General features: G+C 58.9%; 1 protein-coding gene across 8 annotated transcripts in view; it reads right to left on the reverse strand.

The window, feature by feature from the left end:
- Positions 1 to 25,556, reverse strand: part of BIN3 (bridging integrator 3) — a 39,672-nt gene extending 14,116 nt beyond the window's left edge. The window contains exons 1-8 of one of the 8 annotated variants that reach the window (XM_066983397.1): positions 25,445 to 25,556; positions 20,532 to 20,681; positions 14,593 to 14,641; positions 10,413 to 10,533; positions 7,901 to 7,941; positions 7,219 to 7,280; positions 3,858 to 3,994; positions 3,534 to 3,574 (exon numbers count right to left, since the gene is read on the reverse strand). In XM_066983397.1, the coding sequence (XP_066839498.1) occupies positions 3,534 to 3,574; positions 3,858 to 3,994; positions 7,219 to 7,280; positions 7,901 to 7,941; positions 10,413 to 10,533; positions 14,593 to 14,641; positions 20,532 to 20,535 (455 nt within the window). In that variant the 5' untranslated portion in view covers positions 20,536 to 20,681; positions 25,445 to 25,556. Of the gene's footprint in view, positions 1 to 3,533; positions 3,575 to 3,857; positions 3,995 to 7,218; positions 7,281 to 7,900; positions 7,942 to 10,412; positions 10,534 to 11,068; positions 12,979 to 13,499; positions 13,665 to 14,592; positions 14,642 to 19,201; positions 19,246 to 19,287; positions 19,390 to 20,531; positions 20,682 to 25,444 lie in introns of those variants that run through there. The other 7 variants (XM_048045734.2, XM_066983399.1, XM_066983401.1 and 4 more) reach the window with 7 other exon arrangements.
- Positions 25,557 to 26,749: the final 1,193 nt, after the last annotated feature.

Genomic DNA, 26,749 nt, shown 5'->3' on the forward strand with positions numbered 1-26,749 from the left:
CCGCTTCCTTCCTCAGCCACCGGCACGCCAGAAGGGACACCGAGGTGACGGCGCGCGGTCTGGCACCGGCCCCGACGCACCTCGCTGGAAACGGGGAGAGGGAAGCGAAGACCCAGCTGCTTTCCTCTTGCCGTGCCCCAAAAATGCTGATCTGGCGTGAATTTGGGTGCAGGAGGGGAGCGGAGCCCTCCTGACCTCCCCCAGCTCCCCTTTCCCAGCCCGAGCCCCCCTTAAATCCACTGCTGCTTTCTTCTACGTGGTTTAATGTAATATATTTCCCCCAAACCTACCGTCCCCGGACAACCGAGCGGAGCCTGCACTGCACATGTGCCTCCGATTACAGCCTGTTACCAGCGCCGCTAATTGCTTGGCTTATACTTATCTGTGTCTTTGGCTAATAAACCGTAGAAGACCACCAGTGAAGCCGTAACAAAGCGCAGCTGTCGGAGCTGAGCCCGTTTCTAGGTCAAAGCCAGTTTGGGAGAGGCTGGGGAGAGCCGTCTCGGAGCGGGGAAGCCCTACCTAGCTGGCAAGCAGAGCTCCCCGAGGCAGCTTGCATTAATCCCAGACTCTTATCCCCGAAACGCCGCCGGGCTTTCTCCGGCAGCAGGACAAGGGGAGGCGCAAGCTTCGTGTTTCTCTCCTGCACCTCGTCAGCCTCTGAAAGGACCCTTGGGCTCCTCAGAAATGTTCCTGGCTCGTCCTCGCACGTACCTATGCTGCTGGAGTCACAAAGAGGGAGGGAAGGGAACAATTTTTGTTCGTTTTTTGTTCGGCACCGAGGCGCAGCCTCTGCAGGAGTAGTTGGGGCGGGAGCCATTTAAGAGCACGCAGCAACCGCTCGCAGGTGCCAAAGGGCAGGAAGGGAAAAAAAAAAACAACAAAAAAACCCACCGCAGTCGAGTCCAATGGAAATTTAGGAAGTTGGAGAGAATCGCCAGGACTGGGAAGGAGCCAGGGCCTTGAAGTAAACACCCTCGTGTCCATTTAACCAAGGACGGGGCTGAGAAAAGGCGACCTGAGCGCTTCGCCTTGTGCAAGGAAACCTCCCCGCCAAGCACCGTGCCGCGCTCGGGCCAACCAGCCCCGTGTCCTGCGAGGCTCCAGAATTTCCCCGGTGTTTCCCTAGGGCAGGAATAACACGCCGTGATCCCGCACGGATGCCTCCAAAGGGGTCTTGCCCCTCCCGCGCCTCCGCCCCAAGCCGAACGACAGCGGCGACGTAGGAACGGCTTCGTCACCTCGAGCCGAAGCTTGGCCAGGGTTTAAAACGCAAGGCGAGGTTCGCAGGAAAAAAAAAAAAGAAAGGTATTCTCGTTCCTTTCACCACGAGTCGGAGGAAAAGAAAATAAAAAAAAAAGGGAAGATTTCAGACGCACGAGCCCTTCTTCCAATTTTAACAGAATGCTGGAAGAAGAAGTTAATGTATCTTTCATGAGGACAATCTAGATAATAAGCAACACAATTCCACAGCAAAAGCCTGTGGTTTTTTTTCCTTCCTTTCTTCATGTTTTTTCCCTAAATAACCACGAATTTCTGGCCGTTGACAGGCGACCGGGGCGATGCTTGAGTCACCGAACATCCCCCGAACAGCAGCGCGGCGTAACCTCACGCGCGGAGCGGTACGCGATGATTTTTACTTTCAGATTTGGGCAGAAACAACAACTTTAAGAAAAAAAGAAGAAGAAAAAAAAACCACACACGAAAAAACACCCCGTGTCAAAGCTAAACTAAAATTGTTATTCAGCAATTTGCAACACTTACTGTCATATTAAAGTCATTTTATTTTATTTTCGCTCGCCTGCTCCGCTCCCCTAACAAAAGCAGCAAAGCTCCGGGTTTCAGGAGATGTTTGGCGCAGCGGTGGCAGGGACCCTAAAATGTTTGGGGGGGGACAGTCTGCGACACCGACACCGCTCAGGGCTGCCAGCACCGCTGGCAATCGGGCAGGCAGAGGTGAATTTTTTTGTCAACAACCCCATTTTTTGTCACCTCGGTGACAAAACTCCTGCGGGGCCGAGGCGCGACCGAGCCGTGACGCACCGCGCGGCTGAAGTTAACTTCTGGCGGCGGGGAGGAAAAGGGGAAAATGGGGAAACCTGCTCCCGGAGCAACGGTGTCAGCACCTTCAGCTCACACGCCCCGCTAAGGTTGTAGTTCCGAGCGATGCGAGCTGTGGATGGGCACGGTTTGGAGAGGGGTCTGGCTCCGGCACTGAGCCTGGCTGCAGATATATTGCCTGGGGGAGCCCCAAAGCCCTAAATCCCTGCAGCCCCAAAGCCCTGCAGCCCCCAGCCCCAAAGCCCTGCAGCCCCCAGCCCCTGCAGCCCCAGCCCCAAAGCCCTGCAGCTCCCAGCCCCAAAGCCTTGCAGCCCCATCCCCAAAGCCCTGCAGCCCCCAGCCCCAAAGCCTTGCAGCCCCATCCCCAAAGCCCTGCAGCCCCCAGCCCCAAAGCCCTGCAGCCCCCAGCCCCATAGCCTTCCAGTCCCATCCCCAAAGCCAGGCAGCCTCCAGCCCCAAAGCCTTGCAGCCCCATCCCCAAAGCCCCCAGCCCCAAAGCCCTGCAGCCTCCAGCCCCAAAGCCTTGCAGCCCCATCCCTAAAGCCAGGCAGCCTCCATCCCCAAAGACCTGCAGCGCCCAGCCCCAAAGCCCTGAAGCCCCCATCCCCAAAGCCCTGCAGCCCCCAGCCCCAAAGCCTTGCAGCCCCATCCCCAAAGCCAGGCAGCCTCCATCCCCAAAGCCCTGCAGCGCCCAGTCCCAAAGCCCCCAGTCCCAAAGCCCTGCAGCCCCAAAGCCCTGCAGTCCCCAGCCCTAAATCCCTGCAGCCCTCAGCCCCAAAACCCCCAAGCCCCAAGCCCCAAAGCCCTGCAGTCCCCAGCCCCGGGGCACAAGGACCATGCTCCTCCAGATAGGGGGGTCCCTACATCTCTGCAGTTTCTGAAGCATGTAAAGCATCGTGCAGAGGGCTGCGAGGAGCTTTTCCAGGGTCTTGGGTATCCCAACCCTTCATCAGTTATCAGCTGGGGACCGGGAAACGCCACCTGGTTTCCTGTCCCTACTCCCCACCTGCCCACTGCCTGCATGGCACTACGATGACTTTTTCCTTTTGCGCGGATATGCTACAAAAACACGGAGTAGCTTTCCCTTAAAGCAAACTAAAAACGTTTCCGTGCCTCTACACTTTTTATTTAGAAAACCTGCGCAGGAAAGGAGCTCCTCAAAACACGCAAGCGCTCGGTGCCCGCAGCGCCGGGCCGGACCGCACCGCCCCTGCCCGCTGCCCGCTCACAATTTTGTCTTTTTTTAACCGGAAAGAAATGTTGGAAGCAACCAGCACACCTCTGGATGATCCAATGCAGTCATAATCACTCATCCCAGGTGTTCTTTAAAGTACGGATAAATCAATTTGGCAGACCAGGACACGAGCTCTCCGCCTTTGCCACCAAGGGGACGCCGGTTTGTCACGGCGGCGTAAGCAGCTTTAAAAAGGGGCACGGCTGTGACAAACACCCGAGACGAGGCCGGTACTTACTTTTTCAAAGGCTCTATGACCGTCTTTTGGATCTGATTCACCTGTTGGAAGCAAGAGGGATGATTACACGCCAGGCTCGTCGGAAAAGCATTTGCACGGCGCCTGCCGCGGGATGAGCGGCACCACGGTGCCCTTTAACCAAAAACGAGCAATCTTTCCCCCGCGCGCTAAAACCCCCGGCACAACCAGCGTCAGAAAAAGCGTGCGTGGAGAGTTTGATGGGGGAAACACCTCGGAGGTGAGGACAAAGAGGGAAGGAGGATGTGGCTGGAAGGGACGGAGCTACCCCCGAGCACCCCCTGCCCCCCCCAAAGCCACCCTCACCTTCTCCTGGTTGAAGGAGTCCATCCTCTTCATCGCCGTGTCGAAGGCCGTGACCATCTCCAGGAAGCCGGGCTCCTGCTCGCACAGGGGGTTGGACAGCAGGTCCGAAGAGATTTTCACGGCCGACTTGGACATGGCTGAGCGTGGACGGGGCCGGGGGGGGGGCGTGCGAAGGGAAGCGGAGAGGGACAGGTCTGAGCGGCCGGGAGCTGCACACCCGCGCGCATCCCCGGGGAACTCAGCCCAAACCCTGCGACGGGACGGATTCGGGGACCTCTGTACCCAAGGGGGGGGTCAGTGCAACCTTCCTGGGGGACATTCAGCACCGGGCGAGGGATGAGAAGGGAAAAAACCAGCCATTCGTTCATGTAAACACCCCAAGAACTGTTTTTATATAAGTTAAGCCTGCACCGCTTTGATGCACAGCTTGTGATGCTGCCAGAAATAATACCAGACTAACAAAACCGCTGTTCTCTTTAAAAAAAAAACAAAATGTAGATTTTTTTTTTGTGTCTTTTCTTGACAGACTATTAAGTGTCACTCTCGGGCTCACTACAGCTCTTCCACAACGACAAAAATCACAGTCCATTAAGTCTTTCAAACAGCTTTACAAAAATATATATCTGAAGTGGATTTAGTGCCGGTGGAAAAGGACCAGACTGACAGGACTGGAAGACGAGGTTTCTCTCTTTTCCTCTCAAAATAGGCACTACACCAAGCAGCAGAGACACAAGCTTGCTAAGCACTTTCCCTCAATGAGCCTCATTTTTCTGCCCGTGGAAACCGACTCCAAAAGCAAGAGGAAAATGCAAAGACCGAAGTCCCTTCAGACCCCGAGACTGCCACCAGGAAATCCAGAAAGGCCAGGTCAGTCTGAAGGGCTTCGGTTCCTGCCCTGCCGAGCCCTTTTGCTCGCTCTCCATCAGACAAATCCGTCCTCCTACCCATCTGGTCTTCGAAAAGAAAAATTAAACCCCCCCACGGCAGGGCCTCGACAAAAGACCAACGAAATAACTAAGGTACGGAAGGGGGAAAAGATGAGCGCAAAGCCAAGCGTCGATACAAAATAAAGAAGAAAAAAAAAAAAAGCCACGGCTACTAAAAAAATAAAAACCTTGTTCTCTTTCGTCAGCACTGCTGCTGGAAGTTATTCAGTTCAAGATCAGAAAGCCAGATGCTTGAGCCGTGCTGCAGAGGAGCTCTGGAAGGGCTCCTACTGTACGAGCTCAGATAGAGAAAGTTAAAGTCGTCTGAATAATGGGGCTTAAGATCATAAATCAGGGGGTTAAACGTTCTGATTTAAAGGTTACACACAATTATACGGAGCTCAGAAGCTCAATGGCTGGGCAGCGCGGTGCAGAAGGAGAGGCTAACTGCGGAGTAACAAAGCTACCGTCTATTACCCCAACATGAAGGGTTTAGGCATTTAAACCTTGAAACAGATGGGCTATAATCCATATGTGCGACCACATCTGAGGAAGGATTTTGTGCCAGAATGGGACGGAGTCGAGCACGGCCGAACTCCCTCGGCTGGAAGACAAATGAGTTTCCCTTCCCCGAACGCGTGCGGCAGCGAGGGGAGACGCGGAGAGCAGCGGGGCTGGGCCAGGAGCTGGGGTTTCTCAGGATGAACACAAAACTCCGGGTAAAACATCCCTGATCTCACCTGCACAGCCCCAAAAAGGCAGCCGAGGGGGTGATGATGCCCCTGCTTATTTAATGTCACTGATCCGGTGGGGAACCTGCACTCCGTTTCCCAAGCTTTGGTGTGCAATTCAAGATTCTCCTCCCATCCTCTGCTCCTTAAGACCCTATTTACTTATTTTTTGGGAAAGAGGGGGTTATTGATCTCTAGCCACAGCACCGAGTGCTGCTAAGAGCCCGTACCCTTTTCCCAGGCACGCTGCTGCAGCGGCTGAGCAGGAAAAGTTTTGCACGGGAGGAGAAATCGGCTTTGTTCGCAGCTGAATCTCTTTTGGCAGACGGAGGAGACTCCGGCCACCAGGTCCAGCCTGCTAGGGAGGGTTTGAGTGAATAATCAACCCCCTCGGCACAGAGGTACAATGGAAGAAATAAGACACCCGGGAGAACACAACAAAGCTGATGCACTGCCGCAGGCATCGGACACGGGGGCTAAATGTTAGCTGAGCAAGCAGGGCATCCCCTCTGGGCAGTCCGCAGCGCCCCATCGGATTCGTCTCCCCTTCCTTCGGCCATCCTTCCTCGGGCTGCGTTCAAAACCTTCCCTTACACTCATGATTTCATGCCTTTAAATGAGAAATCAGATCTTACTGGATCTGGCCAAGGCTCATTTGTGACTCTGCCATGTAGCAGAACGGAAAAAGAAAGTCCTCCCACAGCTCCTCCGGGACTTGAAATGCTCCATATAAACAACGCCCACTGCAAGGGAGGGGAGGGGAATCCTTCACAAGGAAAAACTTACCATGGATCCCTGACAATGACCAGAGTCCCCAAAAAGGGCAGTTTTCACCCTGGAAAGGGCTCCTGGATACCGGTGCCTCTCCCAGCGCTGTGCTGGGAAGGGTGGGAGAGCGTGGGCAAGAGCAGGGATTCGCGTTTATGCCTGGCAATAGCCGAGCACGCACACATACATGAAGGCGAGAGCCTCTACCACGGGAAAACCCCGAATTTGCCATCCCTCCTGCTGGCACGGTGCCCGCTGGGGCTCCTGCCCACTCCTCCAGCCCTCCGTCAGCCCAGCTCCCCGGGGATGTGCAGGACCAGTCCAGCCCACACCTGGATGCTGCTGCATCTGCCTCGGCTCCCGGAGCTGGGGGGGCCCGGGACAAACAGGGACGACCCGAAACGACACGCTGAGAAAAGCCAGCTGTGTGTAACACAGCTCCTCGCTGTGCCTCAGCGGGCTGCCCTGCTCGGCTAAGGAACCAAAACCCTCTGGATCCACTTCTCCCAGCTGCCGCGGCTTTTTTTTTTCTTTTGGCTTCAGTTGGCGTTGAGATGCCTTCAGCCGAAGCATCGAAATGGGCACTGCTCAACGCTACAGGCTCCTCCCGCCTGTCCGACACGAGAACCGGAATAATTTCTCCTGGCTTTCAGTCCTAGAAACTGAGGCAAAGGAAAGAAAGCGACTCGTCCAAGGCCACACAGCAAGGCACAGCCCGAGAGGCACGGCCTCAGCCCCTAACACGCTTCCAGCTCCCCTGGTTGAGTTGCTGCTCGGCAGCCCTCGTGCAGATGGCCTTGTAACTAAGAAAACTGAGTGGGACTGGGATCGAGATTTGTTTTCCAGGCTTGTCACAGATTACTCATGTGATCTCGAGAAAGTCACTTCATCTCTCTGTGGCCAAGTTCACAGTCTATGTATCCTACAGTCACATACCCAAGTCTGCATCTGTGCTTTTCTTCATATCCTTCTGAAGTTTTTTGGTCTGATCTTCCAATCTGAAAGATGGAAGAACAAGGCAAAGCCTGAAAACTTGGAAAGAAACAAACCGGAGCGCATCATGCATGCAACAAATCATTTACGTGCTGAATGTGCTGGCTTCTGTCGTGAGTTAAAAATATCCAGGCAGGGCTCTGCGAAGTTCAGTGCTGCCCAACCTTTTCTGGTTACTGTCAGATGCTTTTTCCCCCTTTTTCGTTTGGTGATCTCTGGTTCAAAGCCACATATTTTCCTAAGTCCTTACGCTTACTTACAAGCAGCAAAGCCAAATGCTTCCAGATGATAGCCGTGAGCTTACGTGACACGGTCGGCGTGGTAAAAACAATCCCTGTCCTCGGAGGTGTTGGGCTCTTTGGTAAGCCTCCAGTATCCCGGGAATTTTACACCCTCTGCTTCACAGCTGCCCTAATCTGCAAACCTCAACCCCACTGCAAAGACGTCCTAGGACACCTTTGGACACCCAGCCACTGAAGAAACCCCAAACAATTAGAAATTACAGGGCAGGGAACGATTTGCTAGGAAGAGCACAACCGGCTAACATTTCCTGGGAAGCTGCAACGAGAGGGCACAGAGGGAGGTATGCTGCTCGTCTTGTTCTACCGGTACGCTTCATACTTACTGCTGCAGCTTCCCATATTCCCTTTCAAAGTCTCTCTCCACCTGTGGGAAGAACAGAAAGAAATCAGCTCAGAAATATTGCAGGGGGGCAGCGACCTGCCTGCTCCGTGCCCGTGCCTCGGGAAACGCCTGCACGGACCTGGAGAAGCATCAGCTGTACGGGGAGCTACGCTTCCAAAGCAGATCAAGTCTTTTATTTTATTTTTTTCCCCCCAGACCATCTCAGAGCAGAAGACATTGCCACCGGCTGCGTCAGCCCATTCCGAGGATGCGCTCCAGCACACGGGCTGGAAGCTGACGGCGGCAGCGGGAATGCCTTGAAAGCAGGGAGGTGGCAACGTTGCGGGCGCTGACACGGGAGCTCGGCTCCCGCACCCCCTGGGCTGCTCCACGCTCATGGGGACGAGCCTGATTCCTCTTCCAGAAGCACGAATATCCCCAAAGCAGAGAGGATCTCCTCCCCTCTGCCAGCATCGTGCTAAGGACCACGGTGGCCAGCAGCCAGACCCCACCAGCCGCTCGCTCAGTCCCCCTCCTCGAAAGGACAACTTTTCCCCCCAAAAAAACCCCTCAATCCATTCCCAAGCCCTCCAATCCCCCGCACTGCATCCTCCGAGGTGCCCCTAGGTACGCTCCCAGGACACGTTCCTCCGTGCTCCGGCAGCAATTCCCTGCAACAAGCTCCTCCAGCTGCAGCAGGGGTTCGCGGCACCTCGCACGAGCACGCAGCGCAGGAGCTCAGCCTTCCCCCTGCGCTACATCGCCGACTGCTTCCTCCTACTTGCTAGCTGGCAGCGGCTCTCCAGCGATACGAGATATTTTAAGGAGCTTTCCTTCCATGCGGTCTGTTTGAATGCACACTTAAAACATTCACCCTGCACACCTCGGCGACCCAACAAGCAAAAACGGCTTTCGATTGACCAGCCAAGAGGAAACGCGTGCGCTTTTGTTGTCGTGGGAGCGAGAGCAGGTTCGTTTGTGCTGTCGGGCTGCCGTGCTGGGAAGGAAACGCGAGCAGCTAGGACGGGCAGGACCCAAAGGTTTGCTCCCAGCCTTCGCCCTGCCCTGAGGAGTTCAAGCCCAGGGTAAGAGCGGGGTGTGAAAGCAGACCGCTTAACACGGATATTTGCTTTGGGATCAAAACTGAAGACCAGTATTTTAAGAGGGAGCCCAGTAATCTCGGTTGTCTTAAAACCTCCTTTTTGAAGCACCTTTTTGCTCTTTTCAAACCCTCGGGCTGGGTGACAGCAGCCCCACGGGGTGCCGCATTTCAGCCCCGTGCCCAGCTGTCCTCACCATCAGCCCCCGCCATCCCAGGGATGCACGCTGCCTCCCCCCGCCGACCAAGGGGCTCCGCCGAGCCCCAAATCCCCTCCGTGCTGCTAAAAACGCTCGCTGGAGAGCGGGCACCGAGCGGTGTGGGGGCAGCTCCCACCGCGGCTTCGCGGTTCGGCAGCAATCCGCAGCAGCTGGCGCCTGGAGGTCAGGTACCCGGCACATAGTTAAAAAAAAAATAAATAAAAAAAAAATCGCCCCCCGTTTTCTACGGCTGTTCCGGCTGTGAAAATAACCGCGGAGTGTTGCACTCTATTTATACGTCCTAGGTGTGAATTGTTTTGGTTGCAAAGCAGCGACGGGGTCAGGCGTGACTCAGAAAGATGTCCTCTGCAGGCTGGCCGTGTCCTTTTCCCCGGCACGGCGCTCCAGCCCCCGACACAAGGGTCCTCCTCGTGTCAGCTCCTCAAAAACCCGAGGTTTGGGCCGTGAAATGAAATTAACTGCAACAACCCACAGCGCCTGCCCCCTCCCTTTTGCTGCTCCCTTCCCTCCTTGCTGGGGAGGGGAGCAAAAGCGAAGGCACCTAAAGGACGGGAAGGAAACCTCCATATCCACACGCTGCACCCCTGCCTCTCCCAGGACGCCCAGAAATTCCCCCAAAAAACACCCAACCTGCTGTGCCCGCGTCCCTTCCACGTGGGACCGAGGTGAATCTCCCTGGCAGCTCTTCAGCTGCCCGGCCTGACTCACGTCTCCAGCGCCATCCCTGCGGAGACAGCTGCCCGAGGATTGCTCTTTATTTTTCACGCCCACAGGAGCAACTGGCTACCCGTCGGCGCCGTCTGCGCGCGGCTGCGGCCCTCCCGAGTCATCGCTGCTCGCCTTGGCATCGCGGGAGCCCGGGGACGCTCCAGGGACAGCAGGGAGCGGGGTCTTGGATAAAACCCCGCTCTGGCCGTGCTCGCGCCGCGCAGATTTATGGAAGGCAACGAGTGATGGATGAGAGGCACGTGGAGCGAGCGAGGAGGGCAGGCTGGGAGCGAGCCGAGCACGTTTCGCTAGCGCACAGCAACTCCTGCTCCCAGGAGCTATCCGCAGCGGCCGCGCCGCCCCGACACGCACGGCAAAAGGCTATGGATAGGATTAGCGCGTTAAGGGTAACGAGAACAAGAAGGCCAGGCAAGAAAATGACAATATCCCGAAGGGAAGTTGCTGTAACATTAAAATAATCCCACCTCTCCGCAGCCGCTTTCTGAAACCTCCCAATCGAAACGTGTTTCTGTGCCGAACGCTATTTCTTCGAGGCATTGCGGGCTGCTTAATGCAGAATTGCTTTCTCTGGCTTTTTCTTTAAACCTACGTAAGGAACGACGAGTTCTCAAAAGCACCGAAGGAAAACGGTGCTCTTCTTTCTCACCCACTTATTTTTGTTTGCAAACACCAGGCCCTCCACCCGCGATAACCTCCCTCCGCTTTCAGGGCAGTATCATAATCGACACCATGGTTACGAGGCAATGAAGCAAGACCAAAGCCAACACTACAAAGAGATGGAAATAAGGGACTGTGATGAACCTCCTCACTCCCCTGAGGTTAATTTCTCTTCCCGGAGGAGGAGGAGGACTAGCTGATTTCTACATGTTCCAGTGGTCTCAGCCTTTTCACGGGCCTTGGGAGAAAGCAGGAAGCACAGGCTTCCTCCTCCCTCCTCTCCGAAAGAAGAAAGCCATGTAATTAGGCCACGAATTCTGCCACGACCTGGAACTTCTGCTGAGCTTTTGTCATGTCATCAAACAGGGGGAGAAGCAGGGCAGAATCCGTGCGAGTACCACAGGAAGAATGATCTCTGCGGATCCAAGCGGAGCCCTGAGCCAAAGCGGTGCCCTGGGCGTACCTGGGACTCCACGGGCCAAGCAGCGAGCTCTCCAAATCCTCCATCCAGCAAGCTGGAGGAGTGCCCGGTGCTCCCAAGAGACGCTTGGAACACTAAAAGGGAACAAAAAGGAGCAGCTCCACCTGCAGAGGTGGGTTACGTCCTGCCAAAGACTGAATGAAAAGAGCGAGGAGGAGCCAAACGCTTGAACTCGGGTCACTCGGTTTCACCCCGCCGCCGTTTCCTCCGTTTTTTTGGAGATTTCCAGCTCTCTGGTGGGGCCCGATGGAAAGGGGCAGCCGGCAGGCAGCCGCACGCAGCGGAATCCTCCTGCTCGCGCAGCTCCGCCGTCCGCCACCCCTGGGGAGCCCAGCGCTGCCGGGATGAGTCAAGGCGGGGAGGCTTGGCAGGCTGGAGGGCTCGGCTCCGCTCCCTGCCAAGCTGACTCACCCCAGGTTAGCTCTCCATCTGAGTCAGGCCGGGGTGAAAGCCGGGCGAGGCGGAGGGGCCGCGCTCTGACCTCCCCCATCCCGAGCGGGGACGAAGCCCCCGGCTCCCCCCCGGCCGCGGGTGGGACGCGGCAGAGCCGTCTCCGCGCCCCGCGGGGACGCGAGGCCGGCTCCTTCTCCCAGCTAGCTGCCGCCTCGCATCACCCAGGCCCCGGTGAGGAGCAGGGGACGACCTCGGGGTGACAGCGGTGAACTTCAGCCAGCCGGAGCCGCAGCCGAGCTCGGGCGACAGCCGCGGCTCCGGCGTAACCTCCGCGTGGATGGGAGGCGTCCCGGGGGAGGGCAGGGAGACCAGCTCTGCCCTAAGAGGCTTCAGCTCCGCGTTTGGAGCAAGAAGCGTTCTGCAGAGAGACGTAACTCTAACAGGTTCAAGTCCTCTCGCTGGGCACGGGTTTAATCGGGCCGTGGCACGACGTCCCCTGCGCCCCCAGCGCCGGCGGCTCCGCGCGGCGCATTAGAGCCCCCGCGCCCCGGCGACAGCTGCTCTTTGCAGGGGAGAGGAGGGGAGAGATTACGCCGTCTGCGAGCGGATTTGCCCAGGTTAAGGTGGGAAGCAGGCAGAGGCACGGCTCGGGGGGGGCCGGGAGAGCACTTCAGTTCACCAGCCGCTGCTTTCTACGGGGGTTTCCTTCCACCTGAAGAGCTGAGCCGCGGCTGACACCGTGCCCTTCTCCGGAGGATCAGAAGCGAGTGGGCACAGGGAGTCATGACTAATCCCCTCTGCAACCCAGACAAATTGCCTTTCAGTACTACTACCGGCCTAGATCTGACACCAACCCCAGCATCGTTTCATCAAAAAAAAAAATAATAAAAAGAAAAAAAAAAGGCTTGCTGGTGAGCTCAGCCTCCCTCGGCAAAGCGATCCTCCCCTCTCCTGCGCTCGAGCTACGGAGAGCCAAATCAGTCAGATGCTAATAAATGTTGTTTTTGGTTTTGTTTTTTCTTCTTTTCTTTTCTTCTTCTTTTCTTTACCCCCCTCTTTTGTGGTCCGATCTCCGTGAGTGGGAGATCTTCTCCCCGCAACCACTTCCCCTCGGACCGGCTCGGGACACGGCGCTGGCGGTGCCGCACCTTCCCACTTCCTGCAGCGGGCTCCGGAGGCCGACATCTGGAACATCGCAGGCCACGAAACCAGAGCTCGGCTGCCACCGCCGCTCCCCGAGGCCCCCGCAGATGGAGAAACCTCTCAGCCTGCAGCCGGGAGGTAAAACCCGGGGGCCTCGAGCCGGCCGAAAGCTGGGGAGCAGCCCCGACGCTTCCACGCCACAGAGCCGGGGCGAGCGCGGGGCTGAGCGCCTCCTTCCCGGGGGGAGACGGGCGCTTTCCTGCCGTTTGCTCTCCTTTGAAGGGCTTCACCTCGTGCTTACTGTGAGGTTACCAGGCTCCGGGCTTCCTACTTTCGGCTCTCCGCAGATCCGCCGCCTGCAGGATCGATAAACGGGGGCCACGTCAAAATCGGCGCCCGGCTCGCACAAAAACTCGCTGTGCTTCTTTGGGGAAGGAAAGGAAAAGGCCTGGAAACGCTGGTGCTGCCGAATGAACCCCTGCCTGCCGGATATTCTGGGCTGTTCTATTTAATACACACACATCTATAGCTATATCTATAAGCAACGCCTGCCAACTGCCTCCCAACCGCGCACGGCAGCGGCTCGGGGGAAAGCAAGCTCCCCAAAGTGCTTGCAGGGCAGGGAAAAAACAGCAAGGGGAAAAAAAAACAAAGTCAGACAGGGTGGGATGGAGACGTCCGAGGAAGCTGTCCAGGTCACCCCGAGCTGCAGAGCGGGTGGTTACTGCGACAGCAGGAAAGGCTGCCGGGGTTGGAAATTGAGGGTGAGAGGCAAAATCTCAGGGCAGGGCAATACGGGGGTCCCGAAACGAGCAGGATTGGGTGCTGAGGCTGGTGGGCTGCCTTCACGCCCAGCCCAGGCAGCAGCACTTTTCACCTGGTGGCCGCCGGCCCCGCCAAAGGGCAGCGGAAGAGGTGCGAAAAACCTCGAGGGATTTCAGCGGTCCTTGACTTGGTCGCCTGCCTGGCTTGAATTTTGTGCCGACAGCTCGGAGCCGTTACAGAAAATTGCTGCTCCACGGCAGCACGCGACGAGAAAAGCCTTAAAATAAATAAAAAATGAGAACTGAGCCATAAAGGGAGCGGCAGAATTAGCCCCTGGGGGGGGGGGAAATGTCATCTCCCAAGGAGAAACTGCCCCAGAACCGCGCGTGCCCACGCGCCCCGAGGAATTAGCGGCGACGATGTCCCGGCGAGGCAGGATCAGCGCCGTCGGGCTGCTCGGGGGATTAGGGCACCAACGCCGTTATAAAGACGAGGTCTCCCCCCGTGCTCGCTCTGATTTTAGGGCAGGTACGCGGGATGGCTTTCAGGGGCAGCTCCCGAGAGGTGCCACAGCTTTTCTGCACGGGACAAAGGCGAAGACCATCTGCTCGAGAAGGGAAAACACCGCAGCCAGCTGCGAGGAGCAGCGCTCGGGGTAGGAGCCTCGAACGCCCGAGAATACAAAATGCTTTTTTAATTTGCTTTTAAAGCAAATGCTGTGCAGCACAAATTAATTCACGCCCGAGCACTAAGCATCTCGGCTTATAAGCCTTTCTTTGGAAACAGTTATATTCAGCGAGCTGAACCACTCCTCCTCCTCCATCTGCTCAGCAAGGCTGAACAAACAAGCCATTGCTGAAAGAAGGAAGGAAGGAAGGAAGCCCGTTCAGCCATCTCCAAGGAAAACCGTGCCAGACCAAAAGAGCTCTCTCCCCTCGTCCCCCCCCCACCCCCCGGCCCCGAAAAGGGAGCGGATCCCGAACCGAAATCCTCTCCCAGCTCGGGACTCCCCCTCACTCCTCGCACGAGGAGCCGGGCGCTGGTCAGAGCCCGCAACAGGTTTCTGCTCGCTCCCATCTCCCTCCCACGCGCGCGCACACACACACACGCGCGCTGGCAAAATGGGACGAGTCAAAGTGCTGCCTTGACTCATCAGCCACATGATCAAAGGCTGGATCTAAAAAAGGGGGAATCGGTTTACTCACTGTCTTGGGTACAATCTGTTTCTTGGGCTGCCCGATCTTGAACGGTATCCTGGAAAAGAGAGAAAGGAGGGAGGGGAGGAGAACGGGTGAGCGGAGCCGGCCTCGAGCGCGGCGCCGCAGCAAAAGCCCGGCTCCGCCGGCCCCATCCTCGGCGAGGGGTCCTGGGGTGAGCCGGGCTGGATTTTGGGGGGCAGGAAGCCTTGCACAAAGCGTGCTTCCCCCCAACCCAGAGCCCCTTTCCCTCGCTGCTCTCCAGCCGCCGCCGTCCCCTTTTCCCTGCCCCGGCGATGGGAAGAGAGGCGAGGGATGCTGCAGGCAGTCCTTGGCACGGCGAGCGGCTGGAGAACGCGCCACGCTTCCAAACAAATCTGAAGGGGAGGGAAAAAAAAAAAAAACCACACAACACAACACAACAAACCCTGTAAATATTTAGCGAGAGGATATTAAAAAAAGTAACAGCCCGAGCGTCTGGAGCTGCAAGCCGCTTCAAAGGATTTCTCCGGTACAACAGCTGTAGGAGCGGCTCACCTGCCAGCCTTCATTCTTAAAATCCCTAATATGGTTGCTAGTAAAATCTGGGTTACCTAAATTGGCTTCCCCACGCGAGCTAGCTCGGAGGTGAAGAGTACTCGAAGGAAATCACGCGCCATACGGAAGGGTGGCTCGGTCAGACGGTTACAGCCAGGCAGCCACCCCGGGAACGATTGGGTTTCTTCCCCTTATCAGGATCATAAAAAAGCCAGGAATGCAAGCGCTGACTTGGGCGGGTTTAATTAAGTCAAAGAGGTTAAAACGTCGCGTCCAAAATCTGCCAGCGGGCGCCATTTGGGGCATTACGTTGCTTTAACCAAACCAAAAAACCCGGTCCTGAAAGACAACGCCAACCTCTCTTCCCGGAGATGCCTCAACTGGAGCACTCCTACGGCTCCTCTGCAACCACATCCCAGCCCCGATTTTTTTGGGGCTCTTCCTGCAGGGCGTCGGAGCCCCCCCGGACCCCGCTACCCAAAACCTGGGCTGATGAAGGGCACGGCGGGACCGGGGTTTGGCCGCTGGCCGGGCTGGCTCCTGGCTCCCGAGCTGGCTCCGCTCGCCGCCGGACACGGCCAACGAGCGCTCGGTTTTCCACGTGCTCCTCACCAGCTTCACTTACGAGCTGCCACGCACCAACGCTGCTACCCCTGCTCCATCAGACGGCTGGAAGCCTTCCTACCAGCTCCCCCGAGCCCCTGGAAATCCTTTTATTTGTAGGGTATTTCGTAAAACCAGCGCCACGCTCCGCAAACACCGCGCGCCGGGGGAAAGCGCCCGCCACGAAGCCCCGTCGGCTCGAGGGAAAGCCAAAACGGGGTTATCCAACGCCCCCCCCGATCCCCCCCTGCCTCCTTTCGCCAAGCTTTGGCATCGTTTTCCAACCAACGGTGTAATTAGCCGCCGGTAACGAAGCCGGCCCTCAGCCCGTAGCGCCGAGCGGCTCGCGGAGCAGCGGCCGGCCTGAGTCACCGGCCTTAAATTTAAATTTTCTGCAGAGCTTCCTGTTTATTGTTCTCCGGTTCAAGCGATATAATTTTAGGGTTTTTAACCCTTTCCAGCTCCCGGGGCATGCCGGGCAGCCGTGAATCACACTTCTTTTCTAAACAAACACTCGCCTGGCGTATAATTACCCCGTCAATAAGCGGGTGTGCGGTGCCTTACAGGAAGAAAAGCGTGAAAAAAAAATAAATAAACGAAGGATTTTGCTTTCTGTTTTCCTGCACGGGTCAAATATAAACCAAAATGAGGTAGCTCCCTTCTTCTCCCGGGCACAGGCTGTCCTGGAAGCCAGGTGCCGTCACTAGATGTTTTTGGAAGTGACTGCATAAACCCGGCTCGGTGGCAGGAGGAGAAATCCGCACTGGCTCAGGCTGGGAAGGAAGCCAGGACGAGGGAGCTGTGGGCTGCAGCCAGGCACGGCCGAGCAGCGATTGTGGGGGGGAAAAAAGGCACAATTTGGGGAAAAAAAAAAAAGAAAAAAAAAAAAGACGTGGTCTTCAGGGTGAGCAGCCGAGGGTATAGGGCTGGAGATCCCGGAGCTGCGGGGCCGGGCGGCGCAGCTTAATTAAACGGCAATTAAAGCGTGGTCGGTGCCTCGAATCAAGGAAAAAAAAGCAAAAAAAAAAAAAAAAAAAAGGGCGAGAGGCAGAGCGACGCCACGAGCCCACCTGGAGCCGGCTGGAGGGAGGAGGAGGAGGAGGAGGAGGATGAAGAGGAGCGCAGCATCTCCCGCACGGGGTCCGGCCACCCCGTGGCACCGGGCGGGGGCTCCCCTCTCCTCCACGCTGCAGGGGGAAGGAAATAAAAAAAAACCCAACAAACCTCGGCTACCTTTTTTTTTTTTCTTTCCAGAACAAAAGAAAGTCAACAGAGCGCCGCACGCCGCTCCAAATCCACTTCGAAAGAGTAAATATCCCCCTCAGCGCCGCGATGCCCGTTGCTAATTAGGACTGCCTGGGTGAAACCTCCCGAAAAGCCACCCCGGGCAAGGAGCGGCCGCGCGCCGCGGTGCCGTCGTCGCTGGGTCCCAACTGGGGACGATTTCCCGGTTTCCAAACCTTCCCCTTTCCACGCGGATCTGCGGGGACGAAAAAAAAGAGGCGCGAGCAGGAACAAAAGCAGCGAGGGAGAGACAAGAGGAGACGATTTGAGCCGAGATTTTGAAGTAAACGAGAAGCCGGGCGCTCGGGACCGCGGCGGCGGGGCGCTGCTGGCAGCGGGGACTTGGTGTCCCCTGGGGCCCCGTGTCCCCCCCCCTGCAGAATTTGGGTGACAGCGGGCACCCGATGCTGCGACGCCGCAAGCGGCCACGGCAACAGAAGTAAAAATCAAGAGGGGTTTTGTTCTGGTCGGAGGCCGTACAAAGGGCCTTTTGCGAGGAATCCCGGGGAGGTGGCTTGGTGCCGCGAGCCCCCCGGGGCGACGGGAGCTTTGCACGCTCCCGGGGGGACAAAAATCACCCCCAAATGCGGCCGCGGGCCTGCACGCCCCGAGGGGAAAGCAGAACGGGCGCGTTTTTGGTTTCTGCCGAGCGAGAGGAAGCCGGGGCTGTGTTTGGGGTGTGAAATCCCTTGAAATCGTGTTCCTGAAGAGCGTGCGGGCTGACTCACAGCAGCGTTCCCCCTCCGGTCGGAGCCAGCCCCTCGTCCCCCCCCCCCGGTGCTGGCCGGGGACACGGCGGTGACTTCTGCGAGGCTGATGGGGCTGGGACGGGAGGGAGGAGGGCGAAGCACCGAGGGGAGGGGGGTGGGAACGGCTTAAAGTCGGAAAAAAAGTGTGGGTGGAGAGAATCCTGCGAGCTTCTACTCGGGGATGTTCAGGAACCCCAGGGAGGGGAAGGTGGGAGAAGCTGTGGCTAATTTTCTCTGAAGTTTTCCCAGCAATGTCACATATTTACTTGGCTTTTCCATGCACAAACCCAGGGCCGCGCAAAAAAAAAGAGAGAAAAAAAAAAAAAAAAAAAGCAGCGAATTCTCCCCGGGACGCGCGAGAGAGTCGGAAACGAACCCCGCGGGCCGGGGGGAGCGCAGCTCACCGAGCTCTGCGGGGACCTGGGGATTAAAAGACGGGGCTCCCGCTCCGCCGCGGTCCCCTGGAACGAGGCCGGGCGGGGACCGCCGGCCCAAAACCACTTTAATTAGGGAGGAAAACGTCTTCAGGCTGCGTCCGGCGAGCCGCCGTCCCGTGGGACCGCCCCGAGCACGGCCGGGTTGCAGAAATCCCCTCTCCGAAAAGCGAGGGGGCGAGCGGGGAGCTCTCCGCGGAGCCCCCCGGGGACGGATGGACGGACGGACAGGGCTGAGTGGGAGGAAGGCTCTCGCTCGCAGCACATCTCGGACAGCCCGTCGAGGTTGATTACCCAGACGCTGAGGCAAAGCGACACCGAGCCGCCCCGATCGAGGGCGAGCGGGGGTGGCGCTGGGGTCCGGCCCCGCGGGTCGCGCCACCGAGGTGGCGTTCAGCGGCGGCAGGGGTTGGTTCTCATCGAGAGCACGGCCGCGCGTCAGGCTGTCCGCCCAACGAGCCTTTGGGGAGAAATGCCCGCTCTCCGCGGAAAGCGTCGGGGTTGGGTTGGTTTTTCAGTTGGGTTTCTGGTTTTTTTTTCCTTTTTTTCCTTCCCCCCATCAAAAAAAAAAAAAAAACAAGCGCCAGCAAAACAGCGTAGCCTGGACTTCGGCCAGAACTATTCGCTGCTTGAATTTCCACCAAAATTTCCACCGAAAACATCGAGTTTTTTCACCGGAACGAAAGCTCCCCGAGCGCGGCCAGACCCACAGCGCTCAGCACCCTGCGCTGAGGACCCCGGCGAGCCCAGCTCGCGGACGCGGCTCTGCTTTCCAAAAACCTTGACCGCGCTGAGAGCTCCTAGAAAACAGGGTGCCCACCTCTGAACCCCCACAGGAGCCAATTTGGGGCTGAAAACCGGCCCTGAGCCACCCTAAGACCCCCCTCTGCCAGGGTCGGGGCAGGGTGCTGTGCCGAGAGCTCCCCTTCTCCCCGCCGGTGCCCGCGCTTTGGAGAGGGCTCGGCGCTGGGTGCAGGGAGACAGCGGCGTGTGAGCGGGGCTGGAGGCTACCTGGGAGAGATCGAAGCACTCCTGCACGTGCCAGCAGGTCGAAAAAAAACAGGGGAACGGCGAGGGAATGACTTCTCCTTTCTCACCAGCGGACCGCAGGCACCACCTCGGGGTCCGCAGGGAGCTCTGTCCCCTGGAGCGGTGCCTCCTGCGCCCGGGAAAGCATCAGAAGGGCAAGGCGGAAACTCCTGAAAGAGTCAGAAATTGTCCCAAAAGCTCTGCTCCTGCACAGCCCCGAGGTGCCGTCGGCGCTGGCACCACCCGCGGCGTCCCCGTGCCGCCGGCAGGGTTTGGCCAAGGGCAGGAGGAGCAGGAGCAGCGCGACCGGTGCCGGTTCCTGCCGCCGCATCACCTCTCCCGCCAGGCAAAGCGGCATTTCGTGATGCCACGGGGGAACCCAGGGCACCCCAAAGCCCCGGAGGTGTGAAGGCGGCCCTAATATTGCTCGAGGAAGGGCAATAGGTTTATTATCGGGTCGGAAAACAGGACCCAAAGAGAGAAAACGTGGGGAGAGCTGGCGCGAAAACCGCCCCCAGCCTCCTGCCCCGCGGGTCTCCGGCCTCGGGGCCGCCCGAACCCCTTCCCAAATCCCCTAAAATCCCCTAAAACCAGCGGCCGTGCCCTCGGAGCTGGGGAAATCCAGGCCGGCACAGGTGAGGAAGGCAGCCGCGGTTGGAAGGAGAGCCTCTCGCCCGGCTCCGGCTGCCTCGCTGTACTACGGGGTGTCCATGGAAACTGCATGCACCGTCCCACCCCGCTCCCCCTGCCTCGGAGGAACTCATGGCAACCGCTCCAAACACAGCCCCGATGCGCAAGGAAAAAATTACCCAAACGGCTCGCGGCCGGGGGGAGACGCCGCCGCGCCAAAGCCCGCCTTCGGTTCTCCCCGCTGAAGCCTCGCGGGGAGGCCACGGGCTGGGGAAAGGCACGAGGGGGGGCCGAGGAACCGGGACCCTATAAAATAAGGGCTTGGGGATGCGCGCTCCCGCCCGCGTGCCAGCCCCGCGGCCGCGAGCGCAGAGGTAAAAAGGCACTAAAGGGCGTCGGGGCGAGCTCTTGTGGCACGGGGGGGAGGGACGGGGCCGCAAAGACCCCCCCTTTGGCGCGGGTTTAGGGTCAGAGCCCCGCTTTCAGCCCGGCCCCGCCACCGGCGGCGGGGAGCCGCGAGCCCCCCGCCGTGGGGCCGCTCGCGTCCCCGCAGCGTGCGCGGTGCCGGCGCGAAGCGGAATCAAAAATAATGTCAGAAATCCGCTCTCCCACCCGTTCCGAGATGAGCACGTAAAAAAAAAAAAAAAATTAAAGAAAAAAATAAAAATGATATTTTACTCACCCATCAAAAGAAAATTACTCACGCCAGGCGCGTGGGCGAGCAGAGTTTTGCGAGGCTGTTTTAGGCCCTGACTGCGCTACAAAAATATCCATTTTAAGCCTGGTTGTGAAACGCGGTTGTGGCTCAACTAGAACATTGTTTTTCAGCTACCTGTACAAAGGAGACGGGAAAAAATAATAATTAAGGAATAACCACGCGTTAATCCCGCTGGGGGGGGGGGGGGGGGCGTGCTGTCGCCCTCGCGCGGCTCCCGAAGGCCACCCATGGGTACCCCCCTGCATGGGGTGCCCGGGAGGTGTCCGGGAACCTGATCCCATCCCATTTTATCCCGTTTTCATCTCCGGCTCCCGATTTCCGCTGAAAGCCGGGGAGAACGGGGAAGCGTTGCCATCGGCCGCGGTCCGGGCTCCAAAAAAAAAAGTCAGGACGGATTCCCCGGGAGGCGGCAGCGCCTCGGTTTTCGCGCAGCACCCACCCAGCGCGGCCACAGCACACCTCCGGAAGGCTTAAAACCCGCTTAAAAACCCGCGTGCCGCGGCCCGAACCCAGGAGATTTCAAACACGATTAAAAAAAAACAGCCACTGCCCCTGTGCCGTGGCCCGAAGGCGCCTGCTGCTCCCCGCTCCCCAGCCTCCCAACACCTCCCCATCACCTCCCAGTGAATTTCTTTCTGAGACGCTCCCCCCGGCCCCCTCATCCTTGTTACACCCCAAAATATTTCGGACGGCACATTTCCATCTCCTCCCGGGGAGCGAAGCACCGCCAGCCCGCGCGGCCCCGACCCTTGGCCACCCGGTGCCCCCAGCGCGAGCTCGGCTCGGCCCCAAGACCCCAAAACCCACCCCAAAAATGCCACGGTGCCCCAGGACACCGCGTGCTGAGCGGTGGCTCGCTATCACCATTTGCTTAACGTGTTTTGTGGGTCTTTTTCTGCCCGTTTTTTTTTTTTCCTGCTGGTGCAGCGGTGCCGAGCCGTCAACGCTGCCGAAAGCCCCTGCCCAAAGCCACCCCAAAAGGAGGGGGTGTTGGCGAGGCTGTCTGCGAGCTGCGGCGGCGTTTGGGCTCGCCAGGTTCCAAGAACCTTAAAAAAAATACAATAAAAAAACCCTTTGGGCTGCCACGAATCCCTCGGGAAACCTGCGGAAAGCGCAGAAAACCCGCGCAGGGGCGAGCCGCCGGGCTCCGCGGCCCCCGGGCTCGACGCCGAAAGGAAGGCGGCGAGTTTTGGGAAACGTCTCCTCGGTCCGTGTCAGGCTGCTTCCCAAAACGAGCCTCCTCCTGCCCTAAATACGGCTCGGCCCGGAAAGGCAGCGCCGCTCGGCTGCTGGGATGCAGGAGTTAGGGGATGGGGGCTTTCGCCCGGCCGCCGTCCCCGGGGGCCGAGTCCCAGGAGCTCCGGAGCGAAGTTTCCTGCGCCCACCACGGGAATCGGGCGCTTCCCGGGTTGGCGTGGGGCAGGACCCCGACCTGCCAGACGCTCGGCTGGAAGGAGGGAACGCAAGGGATTGAAAACACGTGGAACCGAGAAGGCGCCCGCTCGCAAGCGGCCTCGCCGCCCTTTTAATCCCCCGTTTTTTGGCAGGAAACCTCATCGAGGCGACGGCTGCTCCGCTGCGCGGGGGCACTGCGCCCGCCCGTGCCGCTGAGGACGAAGCTCCCAGCCTCGATTCTCCCCTGCGGGCGCCCAAAGCGAGCCCCGCGAGCCCTTCCCCGGGCAGACGCAGCGCCAGAAACCCCACCGACGTTCGGGGAAAGCAAATTCCTGCTCCAAAAGGAGGAGAAATAACGCTCGGCCTCCCGGCGGGGCGCACCAGCACCCACGGCGGCTGCTTTTTGCCCTGACGCGGGGCGCAACTGACAGCACCCGCTCCCCACGGCGCCCGCCGGGCTCCCCCCCTCCCCGTGAATAGCTCGATTCATCGGGGGTGGGGGGGGTGGGTGGCACGAATTAGGGGCCGGCGGGGCCCCGAGGCCGCACTGAGGCCGATTGTGTCCTCCGCGCGCAGCCGGAGCCCCGCGGGGGTCTGAGGCCCTCGCCACCGGGCGTCAGCGGCGCCGTGAGACACTCAAGGGCTGACGTGGGGGAGAAGAAAGAGGAGCCTGATGGCGGGCGTGTAACGTCGTCCCCCCCTCCTCCTCGCGATGACCTTTTCTTCCTCCCGGGCTACAGATGAAAAGGGAAAAACCAAAAACAACCAAAAAACCCCCATCTTGCAGCAAAAGGCACGTGCGGCGTGTGCCGAAGCCCCGTTGCTCGGTGAGGTTCGGGAGAGCGCGACGGGGAGAGGGGGCACCGGGAGCCCCCCCCCAGCACCGGGAGCCCCCCCCCAGCACCGGGAGCCCCCCCCCCAGCACCGGGAGCAGCTCTGCGGCACCTTGAGGAGCGATGGAGAGGGGCAGGGGCAGCCCCCGGGGAGAGCTGCGTTAACCAACCCCGCGTCAATAAACCACGGCCCCTGTAAGGCGCAAGGGTTTTTTGGGGCTTTTAACCAAAAGGACGCGTTTTGATAGGTACCCGCCTGGGCACGGCTGTGCTGGTGAGGTGTATCTCCAGATCCGTGACTTCTCCTGCTCCCAGCCCGAAAAATCTCCCATTTTTCCCCACCGTGGCCCCCGACCTTTCCTCTCGGGGCCGCCGCCGCGGTCGGGGTTCGTTTCCAACGCCATTCGCTCAAAAAAAGGCGAGGGGAAGACAGGAGGCAGCGGGAAGGCGGGCGTGGGTCCCAGCGGACCTTCCGCAGGTGGGAGTCTGCGGGGTTTGGGGTTTGTTCGTTTGTTAAAACTGCTTTAACGGGGTTTCGCTGCCGGTCCCGGGCAGCCGGGGGCCTCGGGTCCTTATGGGGCGCCCGGCTGGCGGCACAGCCCCGAGGCTGCACTCACACACAGCCTGTGTGTTACCCTATAGGTTAGTTACCCTGTAAGTTAGCTACCCTATAGGTCAGCTACCCTGTAAGTTAGCTACCTTGTAAGTTAGCTACCCTGTAGGTTAGCTACCCTGTAGGTTAGCTACCCTGTAGGTTAGCTACCCTGTAGGTTAGCTACCCTGTAGGTTAGCTACCCTGTAGGTTAGCTACCCTGTAGGTTAGCTACCCTGTAGGTTAGCTACCCTGTAGGTTAGCTACCCTGTAGGTTAGCTACCCTGTAGGTTAGCTACCCTGTAGGTTAGCTACCCTGTAGGTTAGCTACCCTGTAGGTTAGCTACCCTGTAGGTTAGCTACCCTGTAGGTTAGCTACCCTGTAGGTTAGCTACCCTGTAGGTTAGCTACCCTGTAGGTTAGCTACCCTGTAGGTTAGCTACCCTGTAGGTTAGCTACCCTGTAGGTTAGCTACCCTGTAGGTTAGCTACCCTGTAGGTTAGCTACCCTGTAGGTTAGCTACCCTGTAGGTTAGCTACCCTATAGGTTAACTACCCTGTAAGTTAGTTACCCTATAGGTTAGCTACCCTGTAAGTTAGTTACCCTATAGGTTAGCTACCCTGTAAGTTAGTTACCCTATAGGTTAACTACCCTGTAAGTTAGTTACCCTATAGGTTAGCTACCCTGTAAGTTAGCTACCCTGTAAGTTAGCTACCCTGTAAGTTAGCTACCCTGTAAGTTAGCTACCCTGTAGGTTAGCTACCCTGTAGGTTAGCTACCCTGTAGGTTAGCTACCCTGTAGGTTAGCTACCCTGTAGGTTAGCTACCCTGTAGGTTAGCTACCCTGTAGGTTAGCTACCCTGTAGGTTAGCTACCCTGTAGGTTAGCTACCCTGTAGGTTAGCTACCCTGTAGGTTAGCTACCCTGTAGGTTAGCTACCCTGTAGGTTAGCTACCCTGTAGGTTAGCTACCCTGTAGGTTAGCTACCCTGTAGGTTAGCTACCCTATAGGTTAGCTACCCTATAGGTTAGCTACCCTGTAGGTTAGCTACCCTGTAGGTTAGCTACCCTGTAGGTTAGCTACCCTGTAGGTTAGCTACCTTGTAAGTTAGTTACCCTATAGGTTAGCTACCTTGTAAGTTAGTTACCCTACAGCTTAACTACCCTGTAAGTTAGCTACCCTATAGGTTAGCTACCCCGCAGGTTACCCCCTAGCACGCCCCGCCCGGTGCCAGTTCCGTGCCCGCACCGCCCGCACGCAGGCTGCAGCCCCGCACACCTGCTCCATACGGCCGGAGGTCTGCCCCCCCTGCCCCCCCTGTGTCAGTCCCCCGTCGCTCAGCCCCCCCCGTCCATACGTTATTACGGGTCAGCACCCCCCACTCACACATCATTACAGACCGGCCCCCCCAAACCCCATCACCCCCCCCCAGTCCATACAATATTACGGGTCAGCACCCCCCACTCACACATTCTTATAGACCAACCCCCCCCCAGTCCGTACATTATTATGGGTCAGCACCCCCCCATACATTACTATACACCAGCCCCCCCCAAACCCTGTCCCCCCCCCTATATTATCACAGACCAGCCCCCCCCAAACCCTCTGTCCCCCCCAGTCCGTACATCATTATGGGCCACCACCCCCCCCATACATCATTATACACCAGCCCCCCCCCATACCCTGCCCCCCCCATACATTATCACAGACCAGCCCCCCCCATACCCTGCCCCCCCCAATCCATACATTATCGCATGCCAGCACCCCCCCATACATTACCACACGCCAGCCCCCCCAAACCTTCCCCCCCCATTCTCACACCCCCCAGCCCCCCCCAGGTCCCCCCAAACCCCCCCCCAACGCCCCCCCCCACTACCACACCCCCCCCAGTAACCCCCCCCCAGCCCCCTTCCACACCCCCAGCTCAGGCCGTGGGGCCCGGCTGCGCCCAGAACGGAGCCCCCGGGACCCCCTCGGACCCCCCCGGACCCCCCCGGACCCCTCGGGACCCCCCCGGGACCCCCCCGGGACCCCCAGGCCGCCCCCCCCCCGCTCACCAGCTCATGGTCCCCGCCGCTCCCGGAAGTCGCTGCCGCCCGGCCCCGCCCCTTCCGGCCCCGCCGTGACGCCACGGCTCCGGGGGGGGAGGAGTTAACTCTTGCCGTGCCGGGCTGGCTGGTGGGGTGGGGGGGGTGGGGGGAGCCCGCGGAGTGACGTCACGGGGAGGTGATGTCACGGGGAGGGTGACGTCACGGGGGGGTGACGTCACGGGGAGGGTGACGTCACGGGAGGGTGACGTCACGGGGAGGGGGACGGCATGGTGTTGCTCGAGGTGGGGGGGGCTGGGGGAGGGGGGGTAGAGAGGGGCTGCCGTGGTGGGCTGGTGGGGTCCCAGATCCTGTCCTGGTGGGGTCCCAGATCCCGTCCCAGTGGGATCCCAAATCCTGGCCTGGTGGGGTCCTAAACGACGTCCTGGTGGGACCCCAGATCCTGCCCCAACGGGCTCCCGAATCCTGTCCTGGTGGGATCCCGAATCCCATCCCAGTGGGATCCCAAATCCCCTCATGGTGGGACCCCAAATCCCATCCCAGTGGGATCCCAAATCCCCTCATGGTGGGACCCCAAATCCCATCCCAATGGGATCCCAAATCCTGCCCCGTTGGGCTCCTGAATCTTGTCCTGGGGGGATCCCAAATCCCATCCTGATGGGCCCCGAAACCTGTCCTGGTGGGCTCCCCAGTGTCATCCTGGTGGGCTCCCAAATCCGACACTAATGGGTCCCCAAATCCCGTCCAAATGGGCTCCCAAATCCCATCCTGATGGGCTCCCAAATCCCATTCTGATGGATTCCTAAATCCTGTCCCAATGAGGTCCTAAATTGTGTCCTGGTGGGCTCCCCAAACCCTTCTGTTGGGCTCCTAAATCCTGTCCCAATGGGGTCCCAAATCCTGTCCTAGTGGGCTCCCAAATCCCATCCTGGTGGGTTTCCAAATCCCACCATGTTGGGCTCCCAAAACCTATCCCGTTGGGCTCCCAAATCCCGTACCCATGGCCTCCTAAATCCCATCCCAACGGGGTCCCAAAAGGGGGAGCGAAAAGCATCCTGGGGAAAATCCCGTGAAGCCCCCCCCCAGCTGCCCCCAGCCCCCCCAAAAAACCGGGCTAGGGGCTGAGCCGGGTGTGAAGATGCTCGGGGTCACCGTTCCCCGGGGGTCACCGTCCCCCGGGGGTCACCGTCCCCTGGGGGCTGGGGACGGCCCCGTCCCGGTGCCACCGCCCCAGCGGGTGCAGGATACGGCCCCCGGTCCCCAGCCACCCCCCATCCCCCCCCCAGGAGGAAAGGCACCGCTCTGCCAAGCCAG

Source organism: Anser cygnoides, chromosome 26 (assembly GCF_040182565.1).
Source record: "Anser cygnoides isolate HZ-2024a breed goose chromosome 26, Taihu_goose_T2T_genome, whole genome shotgun sequence".
NCBI classification, from domain to species: domain Eukaryota; kingdom Metazoa; phylum Chordata; class Aves; order Anseriformes; family Anatidae; genus Anser; species Anser cygnoides.